This window comes from Anopheles marshallii, chromosome 2 (assembly GCF_943734725.1).
Source record: "Anopheles marshallii chromosome 2, idAnoMarsDA_429_01, whole genome shotgun sequence".
NCBI classification, from domain to species: Eukaryota; Metazoa; Arthropoda; class Insecta; order Diptera; family Culicidae; genus Anopheles; species Anopheles marshallii.
In genome coordinates, this window is record NC_071326.1 from 92137595 (window position 1) to 92160701 (window position 23107).

A 23107-nucleotide genomic window follows, 5' to 3' on the forward strand; every position below is an offset into this window, starting at 1 on the left:
TAGTGTTATATCATGTAAAGATGGCTGACAATTCAAAATAACGGAATTAATAACTGAAGGCCGAAGCTGTTCATTCTTTCGAGGCTTAAACGATAATAATTTATTTTCAGTGCCTTTATTTCAGGCGTATGTTGGGCTGTCATTATGACAGCTGTCAAGGCCTATATACATCAGGTGGATAAAGTGGTCAAGGTTTATAATTTTAAACCGCCTACAATTACATAAGCATATGCTATATTGAGAACAATATGAAATGTCGTTTACCGGTTCGCGATCTTGTCAATCAATCAATCATCAGCGACCTGTACTAAAACCGCATGATTGTTAGTTGGGCATTGCGAGAAAACACATTCTTTTGGGTAGTTGGGCTACGATGAATTGTACATGCGATTAGCACACCTTTCTCTGTATATCTCGACAAATATTCATAAACGTCAACACAGACGGTCGCTTTGTTTTGGTTTTCATTGGGCATTCTTTCTGTCGATTACTCAGCGAAAACGAATTCCGGGAGCATAACAATTTTGCATGTGCGGTGTAGTTTTCCTGGTTTCTTTCTGAGCTACTGAAGATTATATTGAAGTGTGTTAGGAGCAAAAAAATAAATCAATTGTTTTATCTACTCGCGGTGAGTTGTTAAATTCACTTCATCATGTCAATGGATTTAGAGCTGGAAAATCGTTTGATTCAACTGCGCGCCAGATTGAACGATCGTAAAATAAAACTATGGGAGACGCCATATTTAACAGCTGAACGTAACATCGATGAAGCGAAAGTGCTTAAACTGGCTGAACAGCTTGGTCCAGAGCTGGGTATACCCACAGACCTGTGCCTGCAGGGGTTAAAGGCGCTGCAACGCAATGCCCTGGAGAAGCTGCAATCGAAGGATGAATTTCAAAGAATGGGTATTGCAACAGTAAAGACAAGAGCACCGACACAGGCTGGCTCTAACCGGGAGTTTGATTTGAAGGTGAAGATTACAGCACTGGGCAGTCATCTATGTGAATTGATTGGTCAACGCCTTTCTTTGGAACCACGAAAGTAGGTAACAATTTACAAGTGATGAGGAGATAATTTTAAAACGATTCATTTGACTGCCCTAGACTAAAGCTGGTTTGCGCGGGGAAAATTATCACCAATGGCCGTTCGCTTCAGGAACAGAAGGTAACAAATGGTTCGACGATAATGGCTCTGGTAATGGCTCATAGTGAGGAAGAAGCGAAGCGGGAATGCTCGACGTACGATCGTGTGTACAAAATACGTGCTGATGCTGAAATGTTAATTAACGAGAATGATAGCTCGAATTTCTTGAGTGTAAGTTAGTTGAAATATGGTAAACTAATGCGTTAGAAACGCCTCCAAACCTAGTGAAGCTTGTTTGTTGATGCTTTATATGTTTATCAATTTTATTACATGTATTTCAAGATTGAGGATCAATCGGGAAATGCGATTTTTCTGCCGAAAGAAGAAAAAAAGTCCCTCCTAATGGGGCTTACCCTTTACGAGAAAGGCAAAGCTGCTATGATGGTAGGAAATTTTGAAGAAGCGCTTCTCTTGTTGTTAGAAGCGGATCATGACATTCGTTCGTGCAACTCACAGCTGCTGGACGTTATTGACAATAATGCTCTGCTAAATCTGGACATTGTGTGGTGCTACTTGTGCTTGAAGGTAACAACACGCTCGTGCATTTACTAATCGGATAGTGATCTTTATTGTATTGCTTAAATATTACAGAACTTAAACCAGCTGCCGGATGCGGAACAGAGGCTCAAGTTATGCGAATTGAAGTTCCAGCAGAGTTATGGCAAGAACATGCAGCGTGTAGCTGCGATACGAGGGGAACAATCAAATGAAAGGATAGCGCTGGTACGACTCCATCTACTGAAGGCAATTCTTTATTTCTATCAGAACAAACGCGATGATGCTCGAACCATGTTTCGTGTGGTGGAAACGGAGCTGCTGAAGCTTCGGATCGATGATGACTGCCTAAGCCGGCTGATGGAGTGTGGTTACTCAATGAAGGAGTGCCGTGCAGCTTTACGTGCCTGTTCGAACGATGTGGAAGTCTCCATCGAGTTTATCCACAACCGTAGACAAACACGTGAAGCTAATGAAGTTCGTTCCGAGCGCGAAAGAAAATTATACAAAACAATCGGTCACGATGCGTCGTCAGGAGAATTTCAGCGAATCAAGCTTGAGCTCGTTGATCAACTAATGGAGATGGGCTATCCGGAGGAGTTGGCAGGGTTGGCGTTGAAAAATAGCCCTAATGACATAAACGGTGCGCTGAATGAGTTAGAAACAAACAAGGAAGGATTGCAAAACAGATTGCTTCGTACAGTATCCGTGAATGAGGAGCTGGAGAAGCAGCTTGAGGCACTCGGTTTCCACTCGCAAATAGTGCAAATAGCCCTAAAGCTGACCGCAAACGATTATGATCGTGCCACACACTATCTCTTAACAAACGTTCATAATGGTATATACAGCGAGGCACTGCAGCGAGCTGTTGCTGAGTTTAATCGTAAGAGAACTCCGGAGACTTCCGATTCCAGTTCAACTGAAGAAGGCACTCAACTAGCCAGTAACATTTCAAGTGAAAAACCATCAACAAGCAAACGCGCCTCCCGAAGCTGTGATCCTACCGATGAAGCAAAGACGCAAGAAAACAAGCGCAAAAAAGAAATGCTTGATATTCTGTTCAAAAGCTTCTCGCAGGATATACGGACGACGGACGAGGATTCACATTTGGATTTATTGCTGGACGAGGAGGCAAAGCTGCTTGAGCAGTACAAACAGTTACTCGACATGGATTGACCGATATGCCAGTCGCGAAAAAGGTGCCAAACAGAATCAGAAAAGTTGTCAGAATGTAAGTAACGAGAAAAAGTGTACATCATCGGTAAGCGATGTCTAACATTTTCCTCATCATAAATTTGTTGCCCTTTTGTTTGTAATACAAAATCACTCACTCACGAAAAACTAATATTTTATTTATATCGACATTTTTTTCATAAACATGGAAATACAAAACACATTTGTTATTATTCCCGCAAATGAATGGCGTCTATATCCTCTTCTCTCATTTGTAGAAAGACCAGAGTGCCATATAGAGGTCCTGTGCAGAATTTACAGTATCACAGCAGTACCGTAAATTCAACAAAAGATTACGTAATCGGTTAAAAAGAGAAGAAAAAGTCAATTTACCCGAAGGATTATTAACACTAGAACTACCGGACCATTCATTTTGACGGGAACGCTTCATTTTCATTACATTAAATATTGGGGTTAAACCATTCTACCATACTGTTACATGATTTTTACATATCTTTAATGTAGTATAAATTCAAAAATGTATTAGAAAATAATACAGGGATTCGTTTATAAAGTGACCATACATGAAAAACGCTTAAAACGCTTGGTAGTTCTAGTATAAAACATAAGATTCGAGTGAACTTTATTCCATTCAATTATCATTAATAGGTTTTTCCATCGTCGTTTCAAATTTGTCCCTTTTGTAATGCATACGTTAGTTCATTATATTTCATTTCTTCGTTAGTATTCATTTCTTTATTTCATTATGAAGTGCTTTTGGTCTACCAGTTTTGTTGTAACCAGTCCATTCCAGTACTTGCTTATGCCTAGGCGGGACAACAACGTTGTTAAAAACATCATAATTTGGATGGCGATTGCTCTAAATCAGAGATTCTACTTCATTGAAAGAAACACACCTTCCTCATCTTCCACATCGGAATCGATATCCTGTTCATTGCCAGACTGTGAACTATTCGCCGAACTATCTAGTTGGGCTTGTACCAAACCTTTCCATCGATTTTTTTTTATGCTTTCGTCCGAACTGGATCCACTATCATTACTGGTGGTGCTCGCAGCTTTTATCCATGCCAACTTTCGCCCGTGTTTATGAAGCTTAGGCCAGCGTATGTATGGCACCAATTTTCGCAGCCGTACGACTATAGCAAGGCCCCGTATTTGATGTTCCGTGTGCCGTGGGTCAATTGCACTGTGTAAGTTTAGTGGTACTATATACCGTTGCTCGTCGTCTGCCGTTAAAATTTCAAGCATGAACCAGGTGCAATTATTCTTAACATCGTATCGCTCCATGTCCGGTGCATGAACTCGTAGAACAATATCATAATTATCCTGCTGCCAAACAATCTTCGCAAAACGTTCATTTGAAACGAGTGATTTTGTTAATTGGAGCTTTCGATCGCTTCGTAACCGTCCTATCGATTCTTTCTCTTTATCCGATTTTGCTAATAATTTTGTGTTTGACATACGTAGAGCAGGTTCAGAAATCTCGGAAATACGGTGAGGTTCTTCGATGGGCCTCTCTTTGCTAATCTCATTCCGTGGTTCTGTAATTTCCTTCATCATGTTCATTAGCTCCTGTTGTGTAAAATTCACCTGCGTAAAATCATCGTCAGTATCGACGGTGCTTCCTTCGTCCTCGATATCCTCTTGCAGTAAGATAGCTAGCTTATCGAACACAATATCCTTAATTATTGAAAACTCATCCGAAGAATTCCCGTCACCCAAGACCATCTCGTAGCGGTGACATCCTTCGATGCGTTCTGCACTTCCCCACGGTAGAACTCTTGTGACGGTGGCAAACATCGTGCCTTGATTGTATTTTTCCAGCCATTTATCGTAGATTACATTAGCGATCTCTTCGCTCCATTCGTTAGCACCATCCGGGGGAAGAATGTGTGCTAGCGAACCCTTAATTGCCTGCAAAAATGTAAAGGAATAGTAAATCGAAACGAGGCAGACATCAATAAGCAAAAAAAAGAACTTATCGTACCAAAAACGAAACGGAGCGCAGCAGTTTGTCCGAGATTTTAAAAATGTCACTACATTTAAATATGCCACCAAAGTCAAGTAGAAATACCTCAGCCTCGATTTCAGCATTAACCTCCAACACTTTCATTATACGTGCACGATGATAAAAGTTCTCATACCGCACCAGGCAGTGTTGATTGATTGTCGGATTCTTAAGTGGAATTAATTTTCTCCCATCCTTGACAAATTCTCTAATCGCGGTATCAATTTCCGATATTCTACAGAAATGAAAATTTTTTTTTTAACAGAATAACACGAAATCGTACCGAAATAGGAAAAACATTGCTTACCTATCACATCGATATACGTAAAAATTGTCCGGTGTAAGATAATGTCCAATAATAACGTTATACGCTTTGTTCACCAACAACGTGTCAAATTGATATTGTTCTACGCTTCGACCGAGTGAGAGCTCCTCCAACGAGCTAGAAGAGGAACATGTACCATCCAATTCGACCGGAACCAATCCTGGTTGGACTGTTTGAACGTCTTGTTCATATTCAACCGATGAATTCGTCAGTTCTGCGCTATCCTCCACTTCGCCATAGACACTATGTACAGAATTTGTGGGAATTTGATGACATTTTACGTTAGTTTGTGTAAGCTTCATTGTTTGATCTGTATTCTGGTCATCAAAAAGCGTCGTTCTCTCCTCGTTTTTCATTTCAGGTTCCTCTATATTATCTGGTTCCTCCAGTTTATTCTGGCAGTCTTCATTGTTCTGGTTTTCCTTTTCTTGTACCTCTTGTCGCAGTAATTGCATGGCTAACCTTTCACAGTCATGCACAATTTGTCGGATTTGCTCAAACGACTTCTTATCGCCAATACCAAACTGCTTGGAAATGACAGTCGCACCGATCCGCTTAGTCGTTACCGTGGCTTTCACGCCTTTCAACTGTTCCATGAGATAAAGATCATCGACCCAAATGGTGTCCTTTAGCGCTAAAAGCACATTGCCCTCAATGTAACAATTCAATTGGTGTACATGTTCTTCTATCCATTGTCTTACGGCTAGTGTTGCCGTTTTGTCCCAGTCTTGTTCGTAATCGTGTGGCACTAGCGAGGCAACGCGAACGTTTAATGCATGCCCCGGCAGTTCACGAAACTGCTCAGGAAGAAATAGCAAGGCCGACGATTTCACATGAATTATACGACCGGTATCTATGAGCTGCAGTTGAACTTCGCAGTTATCCATACTGAAAGCAACACAAAGGGAATTGTTAGTTTTGAAACACAGACCTATCTGAATGTACGGTACATACTTAGCTTCGTCATAATTGATGATGCGACATCGTGAATAGCTTTGCTCGTGGTACACGGCACACAGGTCTTTCCGTCGGGGCTCACCATGCATCCTATGGCGTTCCTCGTTGGCATAGTGTGCCTGCACAGCAATATCCTGTATCATGTAACGTCTGCTATCGTTTAGCGCTGTCCAATCACTGGTATTCGCAGGTTGATGTGCATCCAGGTACACAGCAAAGTGTGCCGGTGAAAAAACATGACAAATTTGCACTCTTATTTTACCATTTGCGGGCACAGTTTCAGTTGCCACATCGTCCGGCGTAAGTGCATGCCGAAACACACAGTTTCGGATGCTACGACAAACTGCAAGACCTAAAACATGTGTGCAAAGCATGGACACCGCGCGCCCGTCGGCAATTCTGGCACTTTCATGAATGCTTCGAATTCGCTATAATTGAATAGAGCCGTTAAAAATGTATAAAATAAATATAAATATATAAAACATATACATTTAAAATGGTTGACATGTGTAAGCTGATGATGTAACAATCACTTTGCTTAAGCATTGATTACTTATAGACTAACATAAGTACGGCTCTGAGGAATTGTGATTACCTTTGCATAATTATGCAATTTCTCGGAAACCTTCGATAAGTGCAGTTCTAGAAAGTCGACCAATCTCGGGAGCTCTTGATTGTTATTTTCATTCAGCAATACCAGTGAAGACGGTTTTCCCTTCGCTTGCTTGCTTTCGCACGATAAATATGGAGAGTCGTAGTATTCGAACGAGCAAGCATAGCGTCTCGTAAACGTTGACCACGTTGATGGCAGAGAGTAATGTATAATATGTTGCGCTTTGGTTATCTTCAAATCTCCCAACACTTCATCACTGCATACAAAAACCACCATGTCCCCTTGAAGTTGCTCGTCCCAGTTGCTAAAGCCGGCGTGCTGCTGCAATACCATCCGTTCATTGCACACAATGTGATTGATCGAGTTTTGTTTCAGTGCGTTCACGATCGGTAACAAATCGTTACTGTCTTTGCCAAACACGATCGTTCGTTCGTTACGATAATCGTGTTGTCGAAGTTGTCTGATCAATTCGATCTCCTTTTGTTCATCGCTGGCAAATAGTCGAAAACTAAACTCCGCCTTTGCGTACACTGCAGCCTCGATGAATGCACCGATGCAAATGATCATGTTGTGATAACGCTGAAGAAAAATACCAAGTACCGGCATCCAATAACCAGCCGTGACGATCATCTGCAAACCCTCCTTTTCACAGTTTTTGCAAAGCAAACGAAGTTCTGGTGCGAAATGAGGCCAGATTTCTTCCATATTATCAATCACCACCGTTTGAATTCGTTTTTTGTTGAAGGCTTCAGGGACGCGTTCGTATAGCCGTCGGTAACCGGGTGCAGTAGTTATCAGGATCGCGCATCCATTAAAGAGCAGATTCTAATAGTATGAAGAAGAGAAAAAAAATATTACTGTGTTAAATATAAAAAAATAGAGATACTGTCTCTTCTCTTGGTAGATCCGAAAAACAAATAAATTTGACAAATAATAATAATCCTACAATAGAACGTACGCAATTTTTAGTAACGTTCCGTATGCCGTAACATTCGAGCACGGTTAGCTCAGGATGTGCTGCGGAGTTTAGTATCTTCCGACAGAAGAACGCAATCCGTTGCGCTTCTCGCGATGAGTAGCATACTATGAGGGCAACTGGACCGGCTACAGAGGGGACCAATGACTCTTCTATTTGTCTCTGCAACAAGAAGCGAATGATTAGTTAAACAAAGTAGACGATCTAGCAACAAACATACCTGTACGACTGAACAAACGGCTGGCAGGTAGGCAAACGTTTTGCCCGTGGTAGCCCCATTAACGCAAATGAACGAATTGTCACGCAGTATGTGTGGCCAAGAGTAAGCCTGCAGCCGATGTATTTTGGTGATGCCCAGCTGCTCCAAATTTTGATGGACTCTGGGACTAAAGTTGGCTGCCTCAATACGATCGATCGGGTTAGGAAGTTTAGAACCATGTACCAGTACGCGATAGTGGCTTCTGCGTGAAAATAAACTTTAAAAAGAGGAAGACGAGATATATTCAGGACGTCCTTTATGCAATGATTGGCCTACAGAATTGGATACCGTAGCAGTGACTCTTCGATACTCTGTGTGATGCAACAAAGTACATGAAGAAGGAACTTACTCAGTGTGCAAAGAGGTATATTTATTTTTATATTTTTATTATACTTTCTAACAACGTATCATATCAAACAGTTAATACGCTAAAAAATACATGTATGATAATGATCACCTGTAAGATGTTTGTGTCGTTGTAAAAAAATAAAAGAAAAACTGGATGAGAGCAAAAATTGTTGTCTAAGCGCAACACACTTGATAACATAAACAGTCCACCGTATACGTGCAAGAGAATTAAAACGATTCGGACGACATATTGAAAAATGGACGGTTTCTAACCCCTTCGTTTACGGACAGTGAAGAATACATTGAAGTTCTTACCATTTTTCGTCCTGTATTACTTTTTCAAACCGTTTCAACGCGGCATTGCTTTCACTCGTTGGCAATTTCTCGGATGTGAGAAGAGAACTAATCTGTACACCAGCTGGAGCAAGTAACGTTGAGCGAGGAGCCGATCGATCAGCGTCAGGAACGATGTGTTTTTGCTGGTTTAGGTTTGCTTTCACTTTGGTAATTTTTCGCATAAACTTTGGAGCTGATCCACTTTCTGTCGATGCTTGATTGTTAATTATCTTCACCGATAGAGCTGTATCAGGCTCATTCCGCACATATTCGCACGTCGCAGAACTCGGCGGTAGAGCTGGTTTTGTCGATTCCGTGTGCATTAGGTCATATTCGGATTGCGTCGATTGGGCAACGTCGATTGTCAAAGACAGAGGATTCATACGGATTCGCGACAGTGGATCGAGAACCTGATTGTCTTCTTGTAGATGCTTGGTGGTTGTTTTGAATAGCATTGTGGATGAAGTTGTTGATTGCACGATCGGTTTTACAGGTGTTTGCTCTTTACTATCGTTTAAAGAAGCGTTTTTCATTTTTTGCATTATTTGTAGCTGAATTTTGCGTCTCAATTTAGACATTTTTGTGCCAGTTTCACTAACTTCGGCTGTATTGTTTCCTTCACTTTGAGACGTTGCAGTGGATAAAATACTATTGGCCACAGATCTAGCCTCCATGTCATCAACTAGGGCTGGTTGCTTCATCGTCATTCCCACCAAACTAACCGAATCGTCAAAGTGTCGCTCATTAACTTCATTTGTATAAAAATGTTGTTTCGGTGTATTAACTGTTATATCCAAAGACCCAGAATCGTTCAGGGATACGCCACACAACGATGACTTTTGGCTACGTTCTAAAAGAACTGCAAGAAAATAATTCATTTTATAGCATTCAGTACTGCATTAACAAACAATAAATTAGTACACTTACGATTAATATAAGTCTCAAAGTCCACAATTAATCCTAGAGCCCACTGCGACAGAACCTCCGCAGCGTTAAATGTTTTACTATTAGTGTAGAACAGCAAATCGCCACAATCGATAATTTTTTCCCCCATCGGGTAAGGAGACACATTTGTAAAACAAATCTTTTGCGTTTCGTTAATGAGCGACTGAATCATGCTGTTTGCATTTTCATTCCACAATAAACATATCGCTTTACGAAACTCTTCCCCTTGCGGATCGTACACCTAAAAAAAGGTCGTTAAACCAAACACTTAGCATTAAACAAAATAAAGTAGATGGAAACAGCTTGCTTACGCATTGTGCTGGTAAAATGTTCTTTATCGCTGCCTGCTTTACGATCGAGTTTGATATGTCCTGAAATTCTTCCGGCAATGGTTTTAAGTGTTCCATATCTACAACCTTCGGATAGCCTTCATCGATCAACCAAAGCCGGTACGAACGCATTCTTTTATCCTCTTCCTTAATGCCAACCACACTGCAACGGGTCCAGCGTACAAGCGACGGCTCATAATACGCCACAACCTATACGTATGAATGGAAGTGCCACGCCGAAATGTACAAATGCTGCATTTTGCTGTGCCTGTGGCGTTATCTCTTACCTCTCCACAGATCGGTTCGTAGTCCACAATATCCTGCTCAATGTAGTGTTGCTCACAATACTCATCGATTGCATCCTGCATTTGTTTAAGCTGTCTTTTCTTGCTTCCCGGGTAAAATGGTTTGTACCAAAACTTATGTGGATTTGAAAAATGTGTAACATAAACTTGGTTCTCCATCGTAATGCAATCAGGGAGTTAACCAATATGTTTCTTTGTGTAATCTAAAAGCGTATGTGCGAAGGTAATACCGGCGTGCTTACTCGTTGTGAAAGATACTGGTTTTCAAGAAATGTTGCACGTTCGCGTCATTCCGAACGTCAATTCTGACAGGTTGTTTTGAAGGGGAGAAATAAAATAGATTTACTTTACTTTTCGTACGATATCAGGCCTTCTCTATATTTCGTATGATAAAGATTAATTTCTTTAAATTCATATTATCCAGACACGTTATTAATCAACGCAATGAGCGGAACAATCGATTAGGTAAGGTAATACTTCATGAATATCAAAAATTATGTATTCCAGACAAACGGAAGAACAAAAACAACCCCTGCCACATGATTTCACCCACTTTGCACCTGTTGGTTACGGGATGTCACTTTTGACAGTTCCCGTTGGCCTTTGTCAAAACTGAGGGATTTTTGCTGCATCGTTCCGTACACGTTTGGAGGGCAACAGCGGGATTATTTGCCTGAAGAGTAGAAGAGTCCTGTTGGTTGTGCAAAACTAAATTTCTCCGTTAGTAGCAGCTGGTGCACCGGAACGCTTATTAAACAGTGTGACAGGAACGCTCCCGTCTTCCCAACGCACGCTAAATTATGCCGCGAGGTAGTACTGTTTGCTTTGCTGCACAAAAGATTGTTGCAAAAGAGAGAGAAAGAGAGAGAGAACGAAAAAAAGCAAAACAAATGCACTGAGATGTTGCAGTTTTAATACACGCACACATAGCTTTTCTACAATCGATCAACAACTAAGCTTGGTTGGATCCTCTTGTCTCTTTGTAGGAAAGTACGTTAACCACAAGGGGCGCAATCGCAACTTTACCAATCCGGAAGAGCTAGAGGCTCAACGAAAGAAGGACGAGGAGGAAAAAAAATGGCGCAAGACACGAGAACACGGCTCGGGCGATGACGATGAAGACGACGAGGACAATGAAGACGGGGACGAAGATGATTCGGACGCATCGGAATCCGATGATGAAAATGCTAAAGGTGCACAGTCAGTGATACAGATTCAAAACCCAAACCGTGTGGCAAAAAAGTCACACCGAAAGGTGAACGAGGTTGAAGAGGACGAAGAGCCACAGTTGACACGTCGAGAGAAGGAGGAACTGGAAAAGCAGCGGGCAGCAGCGGCGTATCAAAAACGGCACGCAGAAGGCAAAACCGCACAGGCGAAAGCTGATCTGGCACGATTGGCAATCATCAAGCAGCACCGTGCAGAAGCAGCGGCAAGACGTGAGGCTGAGAAGAAAGGTAACAGTAATCGGGGGGACTGCGTATCAAACTGATTGTTATAATTAACTTCTATTTTGCCTTTCCTTCGCCACCAGACAAAGAAGCTAAAATGAAGAGCGCCGCTTCTTAGAGCTTGCCCGGTCGGCCGCAGATTTTAAGGTTAACCACGTTCGATATGAATTTCACACGCTCCTTTAGATCTACAATGATCATTATCGAACATTTTCTAGTAACCCTATTTTGATTTCTTCTGCGTGTGAATGCAACGTGATTCCCGTCCTGGAGCTATGTCAGCTGACCACAAACCCTAACTCTTTCTAGTAGCTAAGTTGATAATGCCGTAGAAAGTTCAGTTCTTTTTTATCATTTTTCCTACTAGAGTGTGGTACATCGATGCGCAGTAAATTTAATTGTACAATATAAATAAAACTAATCGGCCAAACTGTCTATGTGTTGTTCTCTCATATTTTTTGAGTTTGTCGAAGATAGTAGATACATATAGTCATGATAATTCGAATGCATTGGAAAATCCTGTTTTATTGCATTGCTATTTCCTTGCTTACAGAAGCAATTAAATTTACCTTGCAGAATAAAATCATACAGTAGACGTTATAATATTGTGTGCATTAGTTGTTTTATCATGCTTTCCTATTCAATATTAAAATTAAACCGAAACAAATTACCCGTCGGAACAATTTTGTTTGCATTCGTATGCATAATTTGCACTTCAACGTGCTTCTCAGCTGATGAAGCATTGACTGCTCCCGCGTTTTCAGAGTTGCTAACGTTCACTGGGAAGTTAAACTTAAAGTTGTTTTCTCCGATTGAAATTGCCGATTTCTTCACAAAGTGGTACTTTGGGGTCTTCTCTTTCGGCTTTTCGAACCGTACGTTGTCCGGATTTACAGTCAAAGTTTGCTCTTCGGAGGCCATCTTACTTCGGTAATCACCAAAGGTGGATCTCATAATTTGCCTTTTACGGATGATTGGTTGCGAGTCACTTTTCAGTTTGTTGATCAGTTTGGAAGTTTCCTCCACTGGAACCAGTAGTTGGTAATGTTTAATTTAGAGTGTCAATCTTTGGATACAGCATTTCTCGCGAAACCGACTTCGAACATTTTTTTTATTTATCTGAAGAACGGCCGGGCCGTATATCTTACATCGAACATTAGAATTGAAATAAGAAATACCTTTTTTGTTATTTTCACGAACATTTGGCAGATTGAGCGATGATTCTAGTTGCTGGATGCACCAGTACAGTTCAACTTCGAATTGCCGATCGGCTTCAGATGGTGATGCTTCCGGTGCATCGCCAACAGAAAATCCGTTTTCCGCGGATGGGATGGTTCTGGGACGAGGAATAGATTGAAGCTTTCCAGTATTGTTGTGTAACTTAAATTTTGGTGGTGCCATTTGTAAGAAAATTTGTAAAGCGGTCGTGAAGCCGCACTGAAGTATGTTTTTGGCTTTGTTTTTTTTTTTAATTTCTGGTTTTTGATTTCAAACGTCAGACTATTATGACGTTTGGTTTTTCCACTTCTGTCGAATATTGTCGGATGTCGACATTAACTAGGAGACCGAGTTGTGTTTCGACCAACTAGCATGGACTTGCATAACCACAGGCGTTTCGTGAACAGTATAGTCGAATATTGTCGACGTAAATGCAATACAGTCAATACCCAAGATACACGGTTAATGGCGCCAGAGAAAACCGCGTATCTCGAGATTCCTCTACACATCATTTATATGTCCTCATTATATGTTAATACTTATTTTCACGTTACGAATACGTTACAACGCACATTCAAAATTGAAAATTAAGCGTTTATTTCAAGAATTACAATAAATTGGTATGAACATTGATTGTTTTTAATAATGAATTGTAACGTATTTTTGAAATTTGCAATTTTAAAATTGAATTCTGCAGGCAAAACTCAGTAAAATATCAAATTTTAAAAATCCGCGTATTTCCGAATCCGCGTAAGTCGAGAACCGCGGAACTCGGGTATTGACTGTACGTTCATGTTTTATATTATCGAGGATTTTATTATAAACGGCAAAAGTGTCCCATTACAGCAAACATGTTGTTCATACAGATCCCATATTCTCAAGAGCATCCCTAGCTGCCTCTGCTATGCTATGCTCGGGTGATCCTTCAGGCTCGACCGACAAAATCCTTTCACTCTCTTTCAAAAGGCGTTGCACCTCCTTTAGTCGACGACGTAACTCGTTTGGTTGAATTACACCACTCTGAAACAGTTGACCCGCCTCTATCAACAATGGGACATGCATCTCGTACATTATGGTACCCCGTAGTCTACTTAATCCCGGCTCCAGCAGATCAACTACTTCTAGCAGATCGCGACAGAGCGTTTCTTTGTGTTTTAACTGGTCCGGATTCAGCTGCGGTATAAGATATCTCTCGATCTTTCCATACAACTCACACAGAGAATGTTTAACCGACAGTAGCAGATAGTGGTTATCGTGTAGGACAGTGTTCTGAAGGCGAAGAAATGATTCCAATCCGTTCACATCGTTACCACCTATGCATTCGAGCTGTTGGGATAGTTTTTCTATTAGCAATATGACCGAATCACATGACATTGCTGTGGGGCATTGCTGACAACGCCATTCTGATTTCTGCTCGAGTGGGTTCACTGGTAGGATTAGCCCTCTTTGACACTTGGTACACCGTAATGCACTACAGTACGTACCGAGTTCGGTAGGATCGGAACAGCGGCGGCAGTTACAATCGAAGAATTTTTCTTCTTTTAAATGATGGCGTCGTTTTAACGTACCTTGAAGAATGTGTGCGTAGGTAAGTGTAAGCGATTCACCTGTCTTAACATCTCGCAGTACCCTTACGGTTAGATAATGTGTTCGGAGTGCATCCGTGTGGCCTGTGTTGGGTGTACAGTCATGCATGAGAAGATACGCTTCTGGGAAAAGCGCACGGGCTTTGATGGGTTCTTGTCCCACCTCAAACGCATTGACCTCAATGATACCGCAGATGGTGTGTAGTTCCTGTTCGGTAAATTCCGCTGCAAACCCCCAATCGTTCCGAATTCGTTGTACAATCTCTTTATGGTTACGATTCCATAGTTTAGGAATCTGTTGGCGAACGTCATTCAAAGGCTCCATATCTAGTAACCGGTCGTAACTCGCGAAATCTACGGTTTTCAGTAGCATACAGCGTAAAGTAAGTATGGCTTCGTACATCAACTTCACCTGGGCAGAAGTGGACGTTTCGAGCAACTTGTAAACAGCCTTATCCCGCAGTGGAATGCATTCGAGCTGATAGTGAGCACTTGGTGCGAGGAGACCCTGGCAGTTTGGAGAACATATTCGCCAGTTACATCTTTCACATCTACGAGAAATTATCTATTAAGAAGAGTAATAGAAATAATGCGCCTGAAGAACCATACCTGTGAATAACACTGTCGGGTGTGAAGGTGCTATGGCATGCCAAGCATACTGGTTCCGTTTCTGCACATGGACCCAAAATTAGTGGTAATGTTTCGATGATGACATCGCCCGCTTTGAGGTCTCGTGAAGCCACGAGATATCTGCGAGGACGAGAGGAACAGAAAGGCTGTTAGTTTTACTGCAAGTTTTACTTTGTTGAAAAATGTGTTTACTAAAGCAATACCTTCCAATCTCCTCGGTACGTTTTACAGAGTAAGGAGCGCTGGCTTCTAATTGAATATGAACTAAATGACCCTGTTCAGTAGATGAGTTGTCATTTTCTTTGGAAATCCCGGATGGTAGGTTTTGTTTTTTATGTTTCTGTGAAGAAGAAACACAGAAGCGTCATTACGTTATTTTAAACAATGCTTTAAAAAGAATCAAATATCTAGCTACAGTGAAACATGGATTCATTTCCATGTCCATAAACCGAGGGCATTGGAACACCTTGACAACTTGCATCTTTACAAATTGTTGTCTAGGTGAATCAATCCTCCTAGCATTTTACAATCTAGCTGAAATGCTCCCAATTATAGATGTACTTTCCTGTTTACAGAGTTAATTAATTACCAGGTAGTTGAGTGGTCGAAAGCGAAAGATACTCAATGGGAAAGCGTGATATGCATTTTTGCACTCTTGGCTTTCATTGAATATTAACGAATGCTGTATTATTGCGAAAGGATTGCATTTGCATGCATTTATGCAACAGAAGCATGTATGTTGTCTTTGTTGCTCTTTTCATTGTGTTTTTTTTATTCTTTAGTGAATAACAACACGTACACAAGTGTTGAAATGCCTACATTCTGAAGGGCGTTTACCGGACATTTAATTCATAGAGAAGTTCATTGGAGAGTTTAATGGATTATTCTTGTCTTTTGCTCTTTTAATGTTTAATGGTACAAACAGCAACATGTAGGGATAAATTCCAATGCAAACACGAGGAAATCATTTTCTGTTGCTGATTAATCATTAATCAAAGGCTAGAGTTTGTTGATGATCGAATGACGGTGTTTTTTTTTCACTTTATTCATTTATTTAAGGTGTTTGAGAATTAATTATTAATGAAAAGCTGTACGTTATGTCCAAAGCACAGTTTTTTTTTAAAGTGAATTGATTATTGTTTTAAAACGTTTTAATTAAATTAATCGAAAATTTATTCCAGCAGAGAATGTGTGAGCACCTTTTTCATGAAGAACGGTGTGGGCATTTTGCTAAGTTCAAACTCCCGATGCTACTGTTAATGTCAGGTTCCGAAATAAACCATATATTTGAATTATTATAAGGCATTTCAATTTAATATTTCTTTTTAAAACGTCCTTACCCAACAGTCCAGCATTTGTTAACTAAAATAGATTTTGGCTTCAGTTATTCGTTAGAAGATACTGTGTTCAAGCTTGATTATTTTCTAGTGAACAGTAACTTCCTGCAAAAACTGTAGAATGTTTGAACTATTTGATTTGGTTTTTATTATCCAATTATTTAAATGTTATTATCATTATTCTAGTGTTATAAATATATCGCATGCGATAATATAATCATGCTATATAATATAAGCATGCGATGTACATAATCTAAAGCATGCGTTACACTACTGAAATCTACATCAATAACACTAGGTTGATCTATGATTGAGCCAATAAGTTATTTCTGATACTATGTGACTATCAAACCATTCTACTTCTTCGTTAATTGCATTTATGAAAATGGTTGACCACTTTTAAAAAATATTTTAAAACAAATGCAACCATAGAAAGAATGAAAGTTATCTTCTTTAGACTGCACGGTAATTCAAAACTGCGTACAATCCTGCTATTGTAGGTTCCCACGATTCACAAATCAAATAATATGTTCTTCAGCTTGATTCCTCCGTGTGGTGTTTATAAAAATAAATGTTTCAAAAAGCACACCTGTTAGCATGTTCTTGCCAGCTTAGTACTATGATGTGGGACATCAAAACAACACAGATAGATGAAAAGTATTTTTCATGCCATTAAAGTGCAACACAAGGAGAAGAGAACGATATTATTATCTCAACCGCTTGCAAATCACGTGCGTGTATGTTGGTGTATGACTTATGCTGAACGCAAAACTACCTTTACGTAGGTAATTAGAATGAAGTAAAAAACTCGGTTCAGAACTCGTATGTGTGCCTAACCGCATTACCGTTGGAAAGAACGATCAGTTTTTATGAAATTATCACAAAATAGCTATCTAGCGTACAATTGGCATAGGCGCAAAGGTGGTAGGCTGAGAGAAAATATTTTATAATTAACTTAATAGCTGTAGGCGTGTGTCTCGCACGAACCATACAAAACAGAATGTTGGCGACTACTTAGCTTCTTCGTCGCGAAGCAATTGTAGTGACAAGAAGGAATATCAAGCAGATGCTAGGCGAAGATGCAATTGCAATCCATGTATCATACGAAAGAATGTCTTTCAACACTATTCCGGCTATTTGTTGTGCTGCCTATACAGCTTTCAAGGAATATGTTCTTACATGTTTTGATAAGTGATCGATGGCGTAGGTTGTAATACATCGTGCCTTAAATGTGTGTGAAAACTGTGTATTGTGTCGATAGTATATAGAAGAGTAATAGTTGAGCTGAACACCGTAAAAGTGTAATATGACCATTCAATGATGCAACCAAGTTGTGCACGGCCTGGCCTTTTTGCTTTATAGTTTGTATCTAGTAAACATCAAATTGATGATTTTTTATGTTCTGATTAACTAGTGGGCGCCTCCATATTATTCCGATAATGTATCATCCTTGCTAATTGATATTGTGTGGATTTCAGCAATGTATATGTAAATGCGGCTCTGGCTGTCATTCAATTTACACTCTCTAATTATTATGACACTAACTTGCATATGGAAACACAGATTCTTCGTATGTAAAGGGAATCTTTAAGTGATCATAAAAAATGATCGATGAGAATAAGAAAGGGAAATCAATCGTGTTTAGGAGAAAAGCAGGAGAATAAGATTAAATTTATAATTTTCTGTTTCTGTTCCTTACCTTCTTCCTATGATGAGGCGCCATACTTTTCGTTTACTCCGGAACACTCCACTAAGTATAATAAAGTAACTGCTCTTGAAACGAAATTTAAAACTGTTCCTCCTCGATTGGTTACGAACACTTCACTATCGAGGGTGTAACCCGGCCAACCAGTTTAACGGAAACCTCACAGGGCGCTGTATGTGTGTGTTGTGTTTCACGACAAATTTCACTCTTCTGTCACTAGGCACCAACGTCCAAACGTCCCACCACAGCTTCTGATTGCAAACGAAGGCAAGGAAATCGTTCGTTGCAATACAGTATTCTTATTTTTAGAACTACAAATCAACGGTTCCACAAAGTTACAGAGATGCTGGTCTCTTCGCTTTCCTTCGCGTTGTGGACTGGTTGCTGTTCGGGTGATTTTGTTTCACTCGCCGCTCGTTTTAGTAGTTCGGATCGCGCTTGATTGAGCGTGAGGCCACGAATCGCTTTCACATGAAAATGTATGAAATTTGAGTGAAAACCAGCACGCCTTCGCGATGTAGCTATTTCTTTATTTATGGGTTTATTTATTTATTGCTTGATTGATTTATTTGTATTTTTTTAATATATTTATTTATTTATTATGGTTCCACCAAGAGTAAAATAGAGCCACCTGGTCCGTAAGATGTTACCGACCAACCGCTCGGCGATGGTTAACACCGTACCAGATGGTACCGATCAGAAATATAGTTTGGCATCGTTTCACGGTCATATTGCCCGATGACTGGTGCAACTTGTTGCTTTAAACAATTCGAATTTTGACACATCGACACACGAATTGCCCTGGCGGTACTCTTGTCCGTCGAGTGTCGCCGAACGCGTGATATACGGTCAAATTCACCGTGACAAATGATGGACCGGTTGCAAGGAACCGTTTCGCTGAGATGGTGAACATGTGATGTGAATGTGAAGTGACTTCTGTGCGTGAACGTGCGTGTGTGTATGTGACACCCGCCGTTGAAGGTTTTGGTAACTTGAGATGCGTCTGTCAAACAGTCAATTAAACGTTGCCTGGGGGGAGCGTGTGTCCCGCGAAGAACACACTTTTTCATGCTAATTTTACTCTCAATCAAAACGGTTCCTTAACTTGTTGAAGGAGAAAATGACACAGAAATTAAAGTCATGTAACAATTGTCTCTTCTCTCGTTTGAAACTCGTTCGCGCTGACATATGTCAGCTGCATTGCTTCCCTTTTTTACTCGTTCCACCACTCTAACAAGTAACCCTTTTGTCCTATTATAGCAATGTTTTTCCTAAAAATACAACAAACAGCAGTCCCACATATAGCGATAGCCTGTTTTAACGAACGTTTCGTACTGATGGTGTTCAGGTCGAGTTGCATTTTACGCGGCGGACGAACTACTATTTCTACACCGATAGCTGTAGACCTTTACTCTATTTTGTACGCCACTAATTAGTCACTCAGGATTACAATTTTTCATAAGTGCCCATTCTAAGTCAATTTGGCGTCTATCTGTCATTAGGTTTAACCGTTCCAACTACCGGCACGGTTAGTAATGAATAACAGATATAATTAATGAATGTTGTATGTTATTTTGACGCTATGTCTATCCTCCATCATCATCATCATTAATTCCTTGCGACGTCATCGTTTGCCGTACTAAAAATCATGTGTGTATTCCGAAAATCGAACGTTTTTTGACTGCTTTTGAGAACACTCACTACAACTTAAGTGCAAAAGGCCAACCAAGGGCGAAGGAGTGAAGATGAGGTAAGGAAAAAATCACATTTTTGGACCTGCGCCATTACATGACATTACATACGTCCTAGGAATGGTTTAAGTTGAAAGTAGTCAACACAGCTACCGTGCCAGTTGCTGATTCAAGCAAGCACGACGAAATGTTTTAATGTCATGCTAGAAGCTGCAGAAGAATTTGGAATTCGGGGGAAACCGAAACCACCACCGTTCAATTTTCTGGCAATGCATGTGTCAATGTATTACACGGTTACCGCGAGAAACATTGCGCACCATGAACGAGTAATAGTGTGTGGAATTGTTTTCTCCACTTGATTGCCAAAAGTCAACATTGTCTGCGGAAATGGATATGGGTTAAAGGAGATCTTCTCTTTCTCCTTTAACCTGTGTCCATTTCCCGCAGGCAATGTTGCAACTTTAGTAATTAGCCGTGTGTCATATTTAAACAAATTACACAAGGATTGATCCCGATTGGTTAAAATATTAAACCAATATTAAACATGCAATTGGGCGTTTGGTAGCCAACTATTATGTATAATAAGGATAAAAATAAACATTTTAATTTTTAATTCAAGACTCAAATAGCAGGATCGTGTTTTGGAGAGCCTTTGCGTTCAATGGCATCTTTTAATGTATGTTTGTAGTTAGCAAAACAGCATGCTGAAAAAACGAACATAATAATCAATTAACAGAATTAGCCTAGCAATCTATGCCGAATTTGTCCTCGGCTCCGAATCGAATGAGAATTGGAATGGAACAATCTGTAATACTTTATCTTTTGCAATTCATCGATGATGTAAATTATCACTCTTTTCCATATTCTTGACCAGCAAAACATTGACACCTTATGTAAATGGAAACACATTTGGCGGCTAATGAGCTAACACCTAACTAAGCATACAAGGTTAATGATGTTATGTTATGATTGTATTTGATATTAACGATAATCATGAGCCTCCCAATGTCAATATTTATCGTCCTCAATCAGATAATTTAAATGCAACACCACTGTTGGATGGTTAATGAACGGCGAAGGAATTATGTGTTTGTTCGTTCCTCATTCCACAAACAATTGATCACGGCTGTGTTGAAGTATTTAGTTCAGTTAGAATAATATAGATTGTTTTCTAAGGTTTACTTGTTAGATATTAGTTTAATATACACTTATGACGTTACGCAACCACTTCAGAAGTTTGAAAAGTGATTAATGTACATTATATTAAATACATTACTAACCGCAAAAACACATAATGGAGACGCCTAGCCCTCTGTGAAAACGAAAAATTCCAAAGCTAGCAAACGAAACAGTATCCATTACACTCGCAATACATCGTTGTAACGTCAACTATGATCATTATTTCATTTCATTACCTTCCCAAGCCCGTGATTCTGTAAGACATTATTAAAATATATGACGCTCCGAGGAGTAATAGACGGTGGAAAATGAATTTTAATTCATCATTTTAAATCAATCCTTCTGGGGTTTGCTTCGTGCTTGATTACTCCTTGCCTTATACAAGCCCATTTTTGCTCATTTTAACCAACCGCAAGAACCGCTGGTGCAGTGAAGTTTTGGTCGGGTGGCCGCAACAATATTTTAAATTTAATTACTGTTCGGCACGTAATCATGGTAACCTGGCAGACCCGGGACAGTTTTATAACTTCCGTAAGGTGCTGTCGGCCAGTGGGTACATAGAATGCTAAAAGTGGAAGAAATGATTGGATATTGTAATTATACCGCATTCTGGAAGAGTAGAAGAAAGGTAGACTCTATGCTGCGTTTAAGGCAACATTAATATTGCTTCGATGCAGAAAGCTTAATGAGTTTGAAACACCAGATAACACTAGATTGTAGTCGTATTAAAAAGGAATAATTAAACAACAAGTAACAGTACTTTTCACATGTTTATGTGATAAAAAATTTAACGGATAATATGAATTGATTAAAGTCGCTGTAATTAGATCTGAGAGCTCACAGTAGGAGAATCAACTAGCATGTTCAGAACATGCTTTTTTCCATCCCATATCCGGCTCCCATAATACGGCGAGGAATACAGTCATAATAGACATAAATAAATAAAATAAAAATTAATAACTTTTATTTACCAAAATATCGATGCTAATCCTTGAGAGTTGCAACACGTATAAGTCAATCATCTAATTATAAAGTTGTTGTAATTACTTGAGTTAACATATTGTAAAAATAACTCTCAATTCGGCTTCCGTATCCTACGCGTTGCGTGCGGTTGGGTCTGTTGCCTCTGAAAACTTATCGTACTCATGCTCAAGTATCCTTGATTGCTGCTTTTTTCTCAATAACGTTGATAATCCCTTATTGCATTCCTCTATAAACCTATATGTCCGCGGTTTTAGTCCGCGGTAAAAAGTCCGCGATGGTCTATGAAATGTTATAGATCATCATTCAGTTAATGCATTATATAGTTTTATCAATCTCAAAGTCTGTTACTTCCACCATACAAGAAAAAACTATCCCTTGCCAGTCTGTTCTGTAACGAACTTTACTGTATCAGTCGGGTCTTATGCTTTTCTGCATGTGTGCGTTCACATCTAAAATATGGTCCAATTAGTGGCGGTTGATTGAATTTCCCTTAACGATTCGAAATCTGTTTAAATTTAGGAGGTTTCCACAATTCTTTCGTCATCTCGCAAAATCAATAGCACTGGCACTACTCTATCCCGTCAAACCTACAATGCATCATTGATCGTTTCCCGGAACATGGCACAGCAGAACGCGATGCGTCGGCTTGATTTGAACCAGATAAAGCAAAACTCGGTCGCATTCGGTGTACTAGACGGTAAATTTATTAACTGTCCCGAATTCTCTTAGACAGATGCAAGTGCCGGGTTGATGTTCTTATCGCTCCCGTCACATATGAAATGTGAAACTCCCACGGTATACCACTCCACTTGTGACAAATCGAATATCCACTGGTGTATGATCTGGTTCTAATTTCGGATTGGAATCGCGTTCATGGGTGCATTTTGGAACCACGAATCCAACCTCGGTTACGAGAACGAGCTTATAAATGGCGTCCAGTTTTGGAGAACGATTTAGCTTAGGGTTGTTCCGGGAAACTGAAAAAAAGTATGTGCATTGGACGATGAATAAGTTCAGAAGACTACAGACTGTACGTTTCAATAGGTTGTAAGGTAAACTGTATTGCCAATGGCAATATTTTAGTCCGTTACCG

The 23107-nt window shown here is 40.0% G+C and overlaps 5 protein-coding genes across 5 annotated transcripts; 2 read left to right on the forward strand and 3 right to left on the reverse strand.

The window, feature by feature from the left end:
* Nucleotides 1-652: 652 nt before the first annotated feature.
* LOC128707576 (NEDD8 ultimate buster 1-like) lies at nucleotides 653-2814 on the forward strand. Its single transcript, XM_053802532.1, has 4 exons — nucleotides 653-1041; nucleotides 1104-1314; nucleotides 1426-1668; nucleotides 1735-2814. The coding sequence occupies exons 1-4, from the start codon at nucleotides 653-655 to the stop codon at nucleotides 2812-2814; spliced, it is 1923 nt and encodes a 640-aa protein (XP_053658507.1).
* Nucleotides 2815-3705: 891 nt separating this feature from the next.
* LOC128718845 (putative ATP-dependent RNA helicase SoYb) lies at nucleotides 3706-10392 on the reverse strand. Its single transcript, XM_053812461.1, has 11 exons — nucleotides 10216-10392; nucleotides 9911-10138; nucleotides 9582-9840; nucleotides 8634-9513; nucleotides 7932-8187; nucleotides 7694-7873; nucleotides 6718-7560; nucleotides 6120-6550; nucleotides 5148-6053; nucleotides 4820-5075; nucleotides 3706-4746 (listed from the first exon to the last, which is right to left on the reverse strand). Exons 1-11 carry the CDS (start codon nucleotides 10390-10392, stop codon nucleotides 3706-3708), a joined length of 5457 nt encoding a protein of 1818 aa, XP_053668436.1.
* A 641-nt stretch (nucleotides 10393-11033) lies between these two features.
* LOC128707330 (28 kDa heat- and acid-stable phosphoprotein-like) lies at nucleotides 11034-11802 on the forward strand. Its single transcript, XM_053802282.1, has 3 exons — nucleotides 11034-11043; nucleotides 11220-11690; nucleotides 11768-11802. The coding sequence occupies exons 1-3, from the start codon at nucleotides 11034-11036 to the stop codon at nucleotides 11800-11802; spliced, it is 516 nt and encodes a 171-aa protein (XP_053658257.1).
* A 518-nt stretch (nucleotides 11803-12320) lies between these two features.
* Nucleotides 12321-13085, reverse strand: LOC128708510 (UPF0488 protein CG14286). Its single transcript, XM_053803489.1, has 2 exons — nucleotides 12863-13085; nucleotides 12321-12709 (listed from the first exon to the last, which is right to left on the reverse strand). The coding sequence occupies exons 1-2, from the start codon at nucleotides 13083-13085 to the stop codon at nucleotides 12321-12323; spliced, it is 612 nt and encodes a 203-aa protein (XP_053659464.1).
* A 675-nt stretch (nucleotides 13086-13760) lies between these two features.
* LOC128708291 (SET domain-containing protein SmydA-8) lies at nucleotides 13761-18178 on the reverse strand. The gene is made up of 4 exons (XM_053803266.1): nucleotides 18155-18178; nucleotides 15322-15458; nucleotides 15098-15238; nucleotides 13761-15039 (listed from the first exon to the last, which is right to left on the reverse strand). The coding sequence occupies exons 1-4, from the start codon at nucleotides 18176-18178 to the stop codon at nucleotides 13761-13763; spliced, it is 1581 nt and encodes a 526-aa protein (XP_053659241.1).
* Between the last annotated feature and the right edge of the window lie 4929 nt (nucleotides 18179-23107).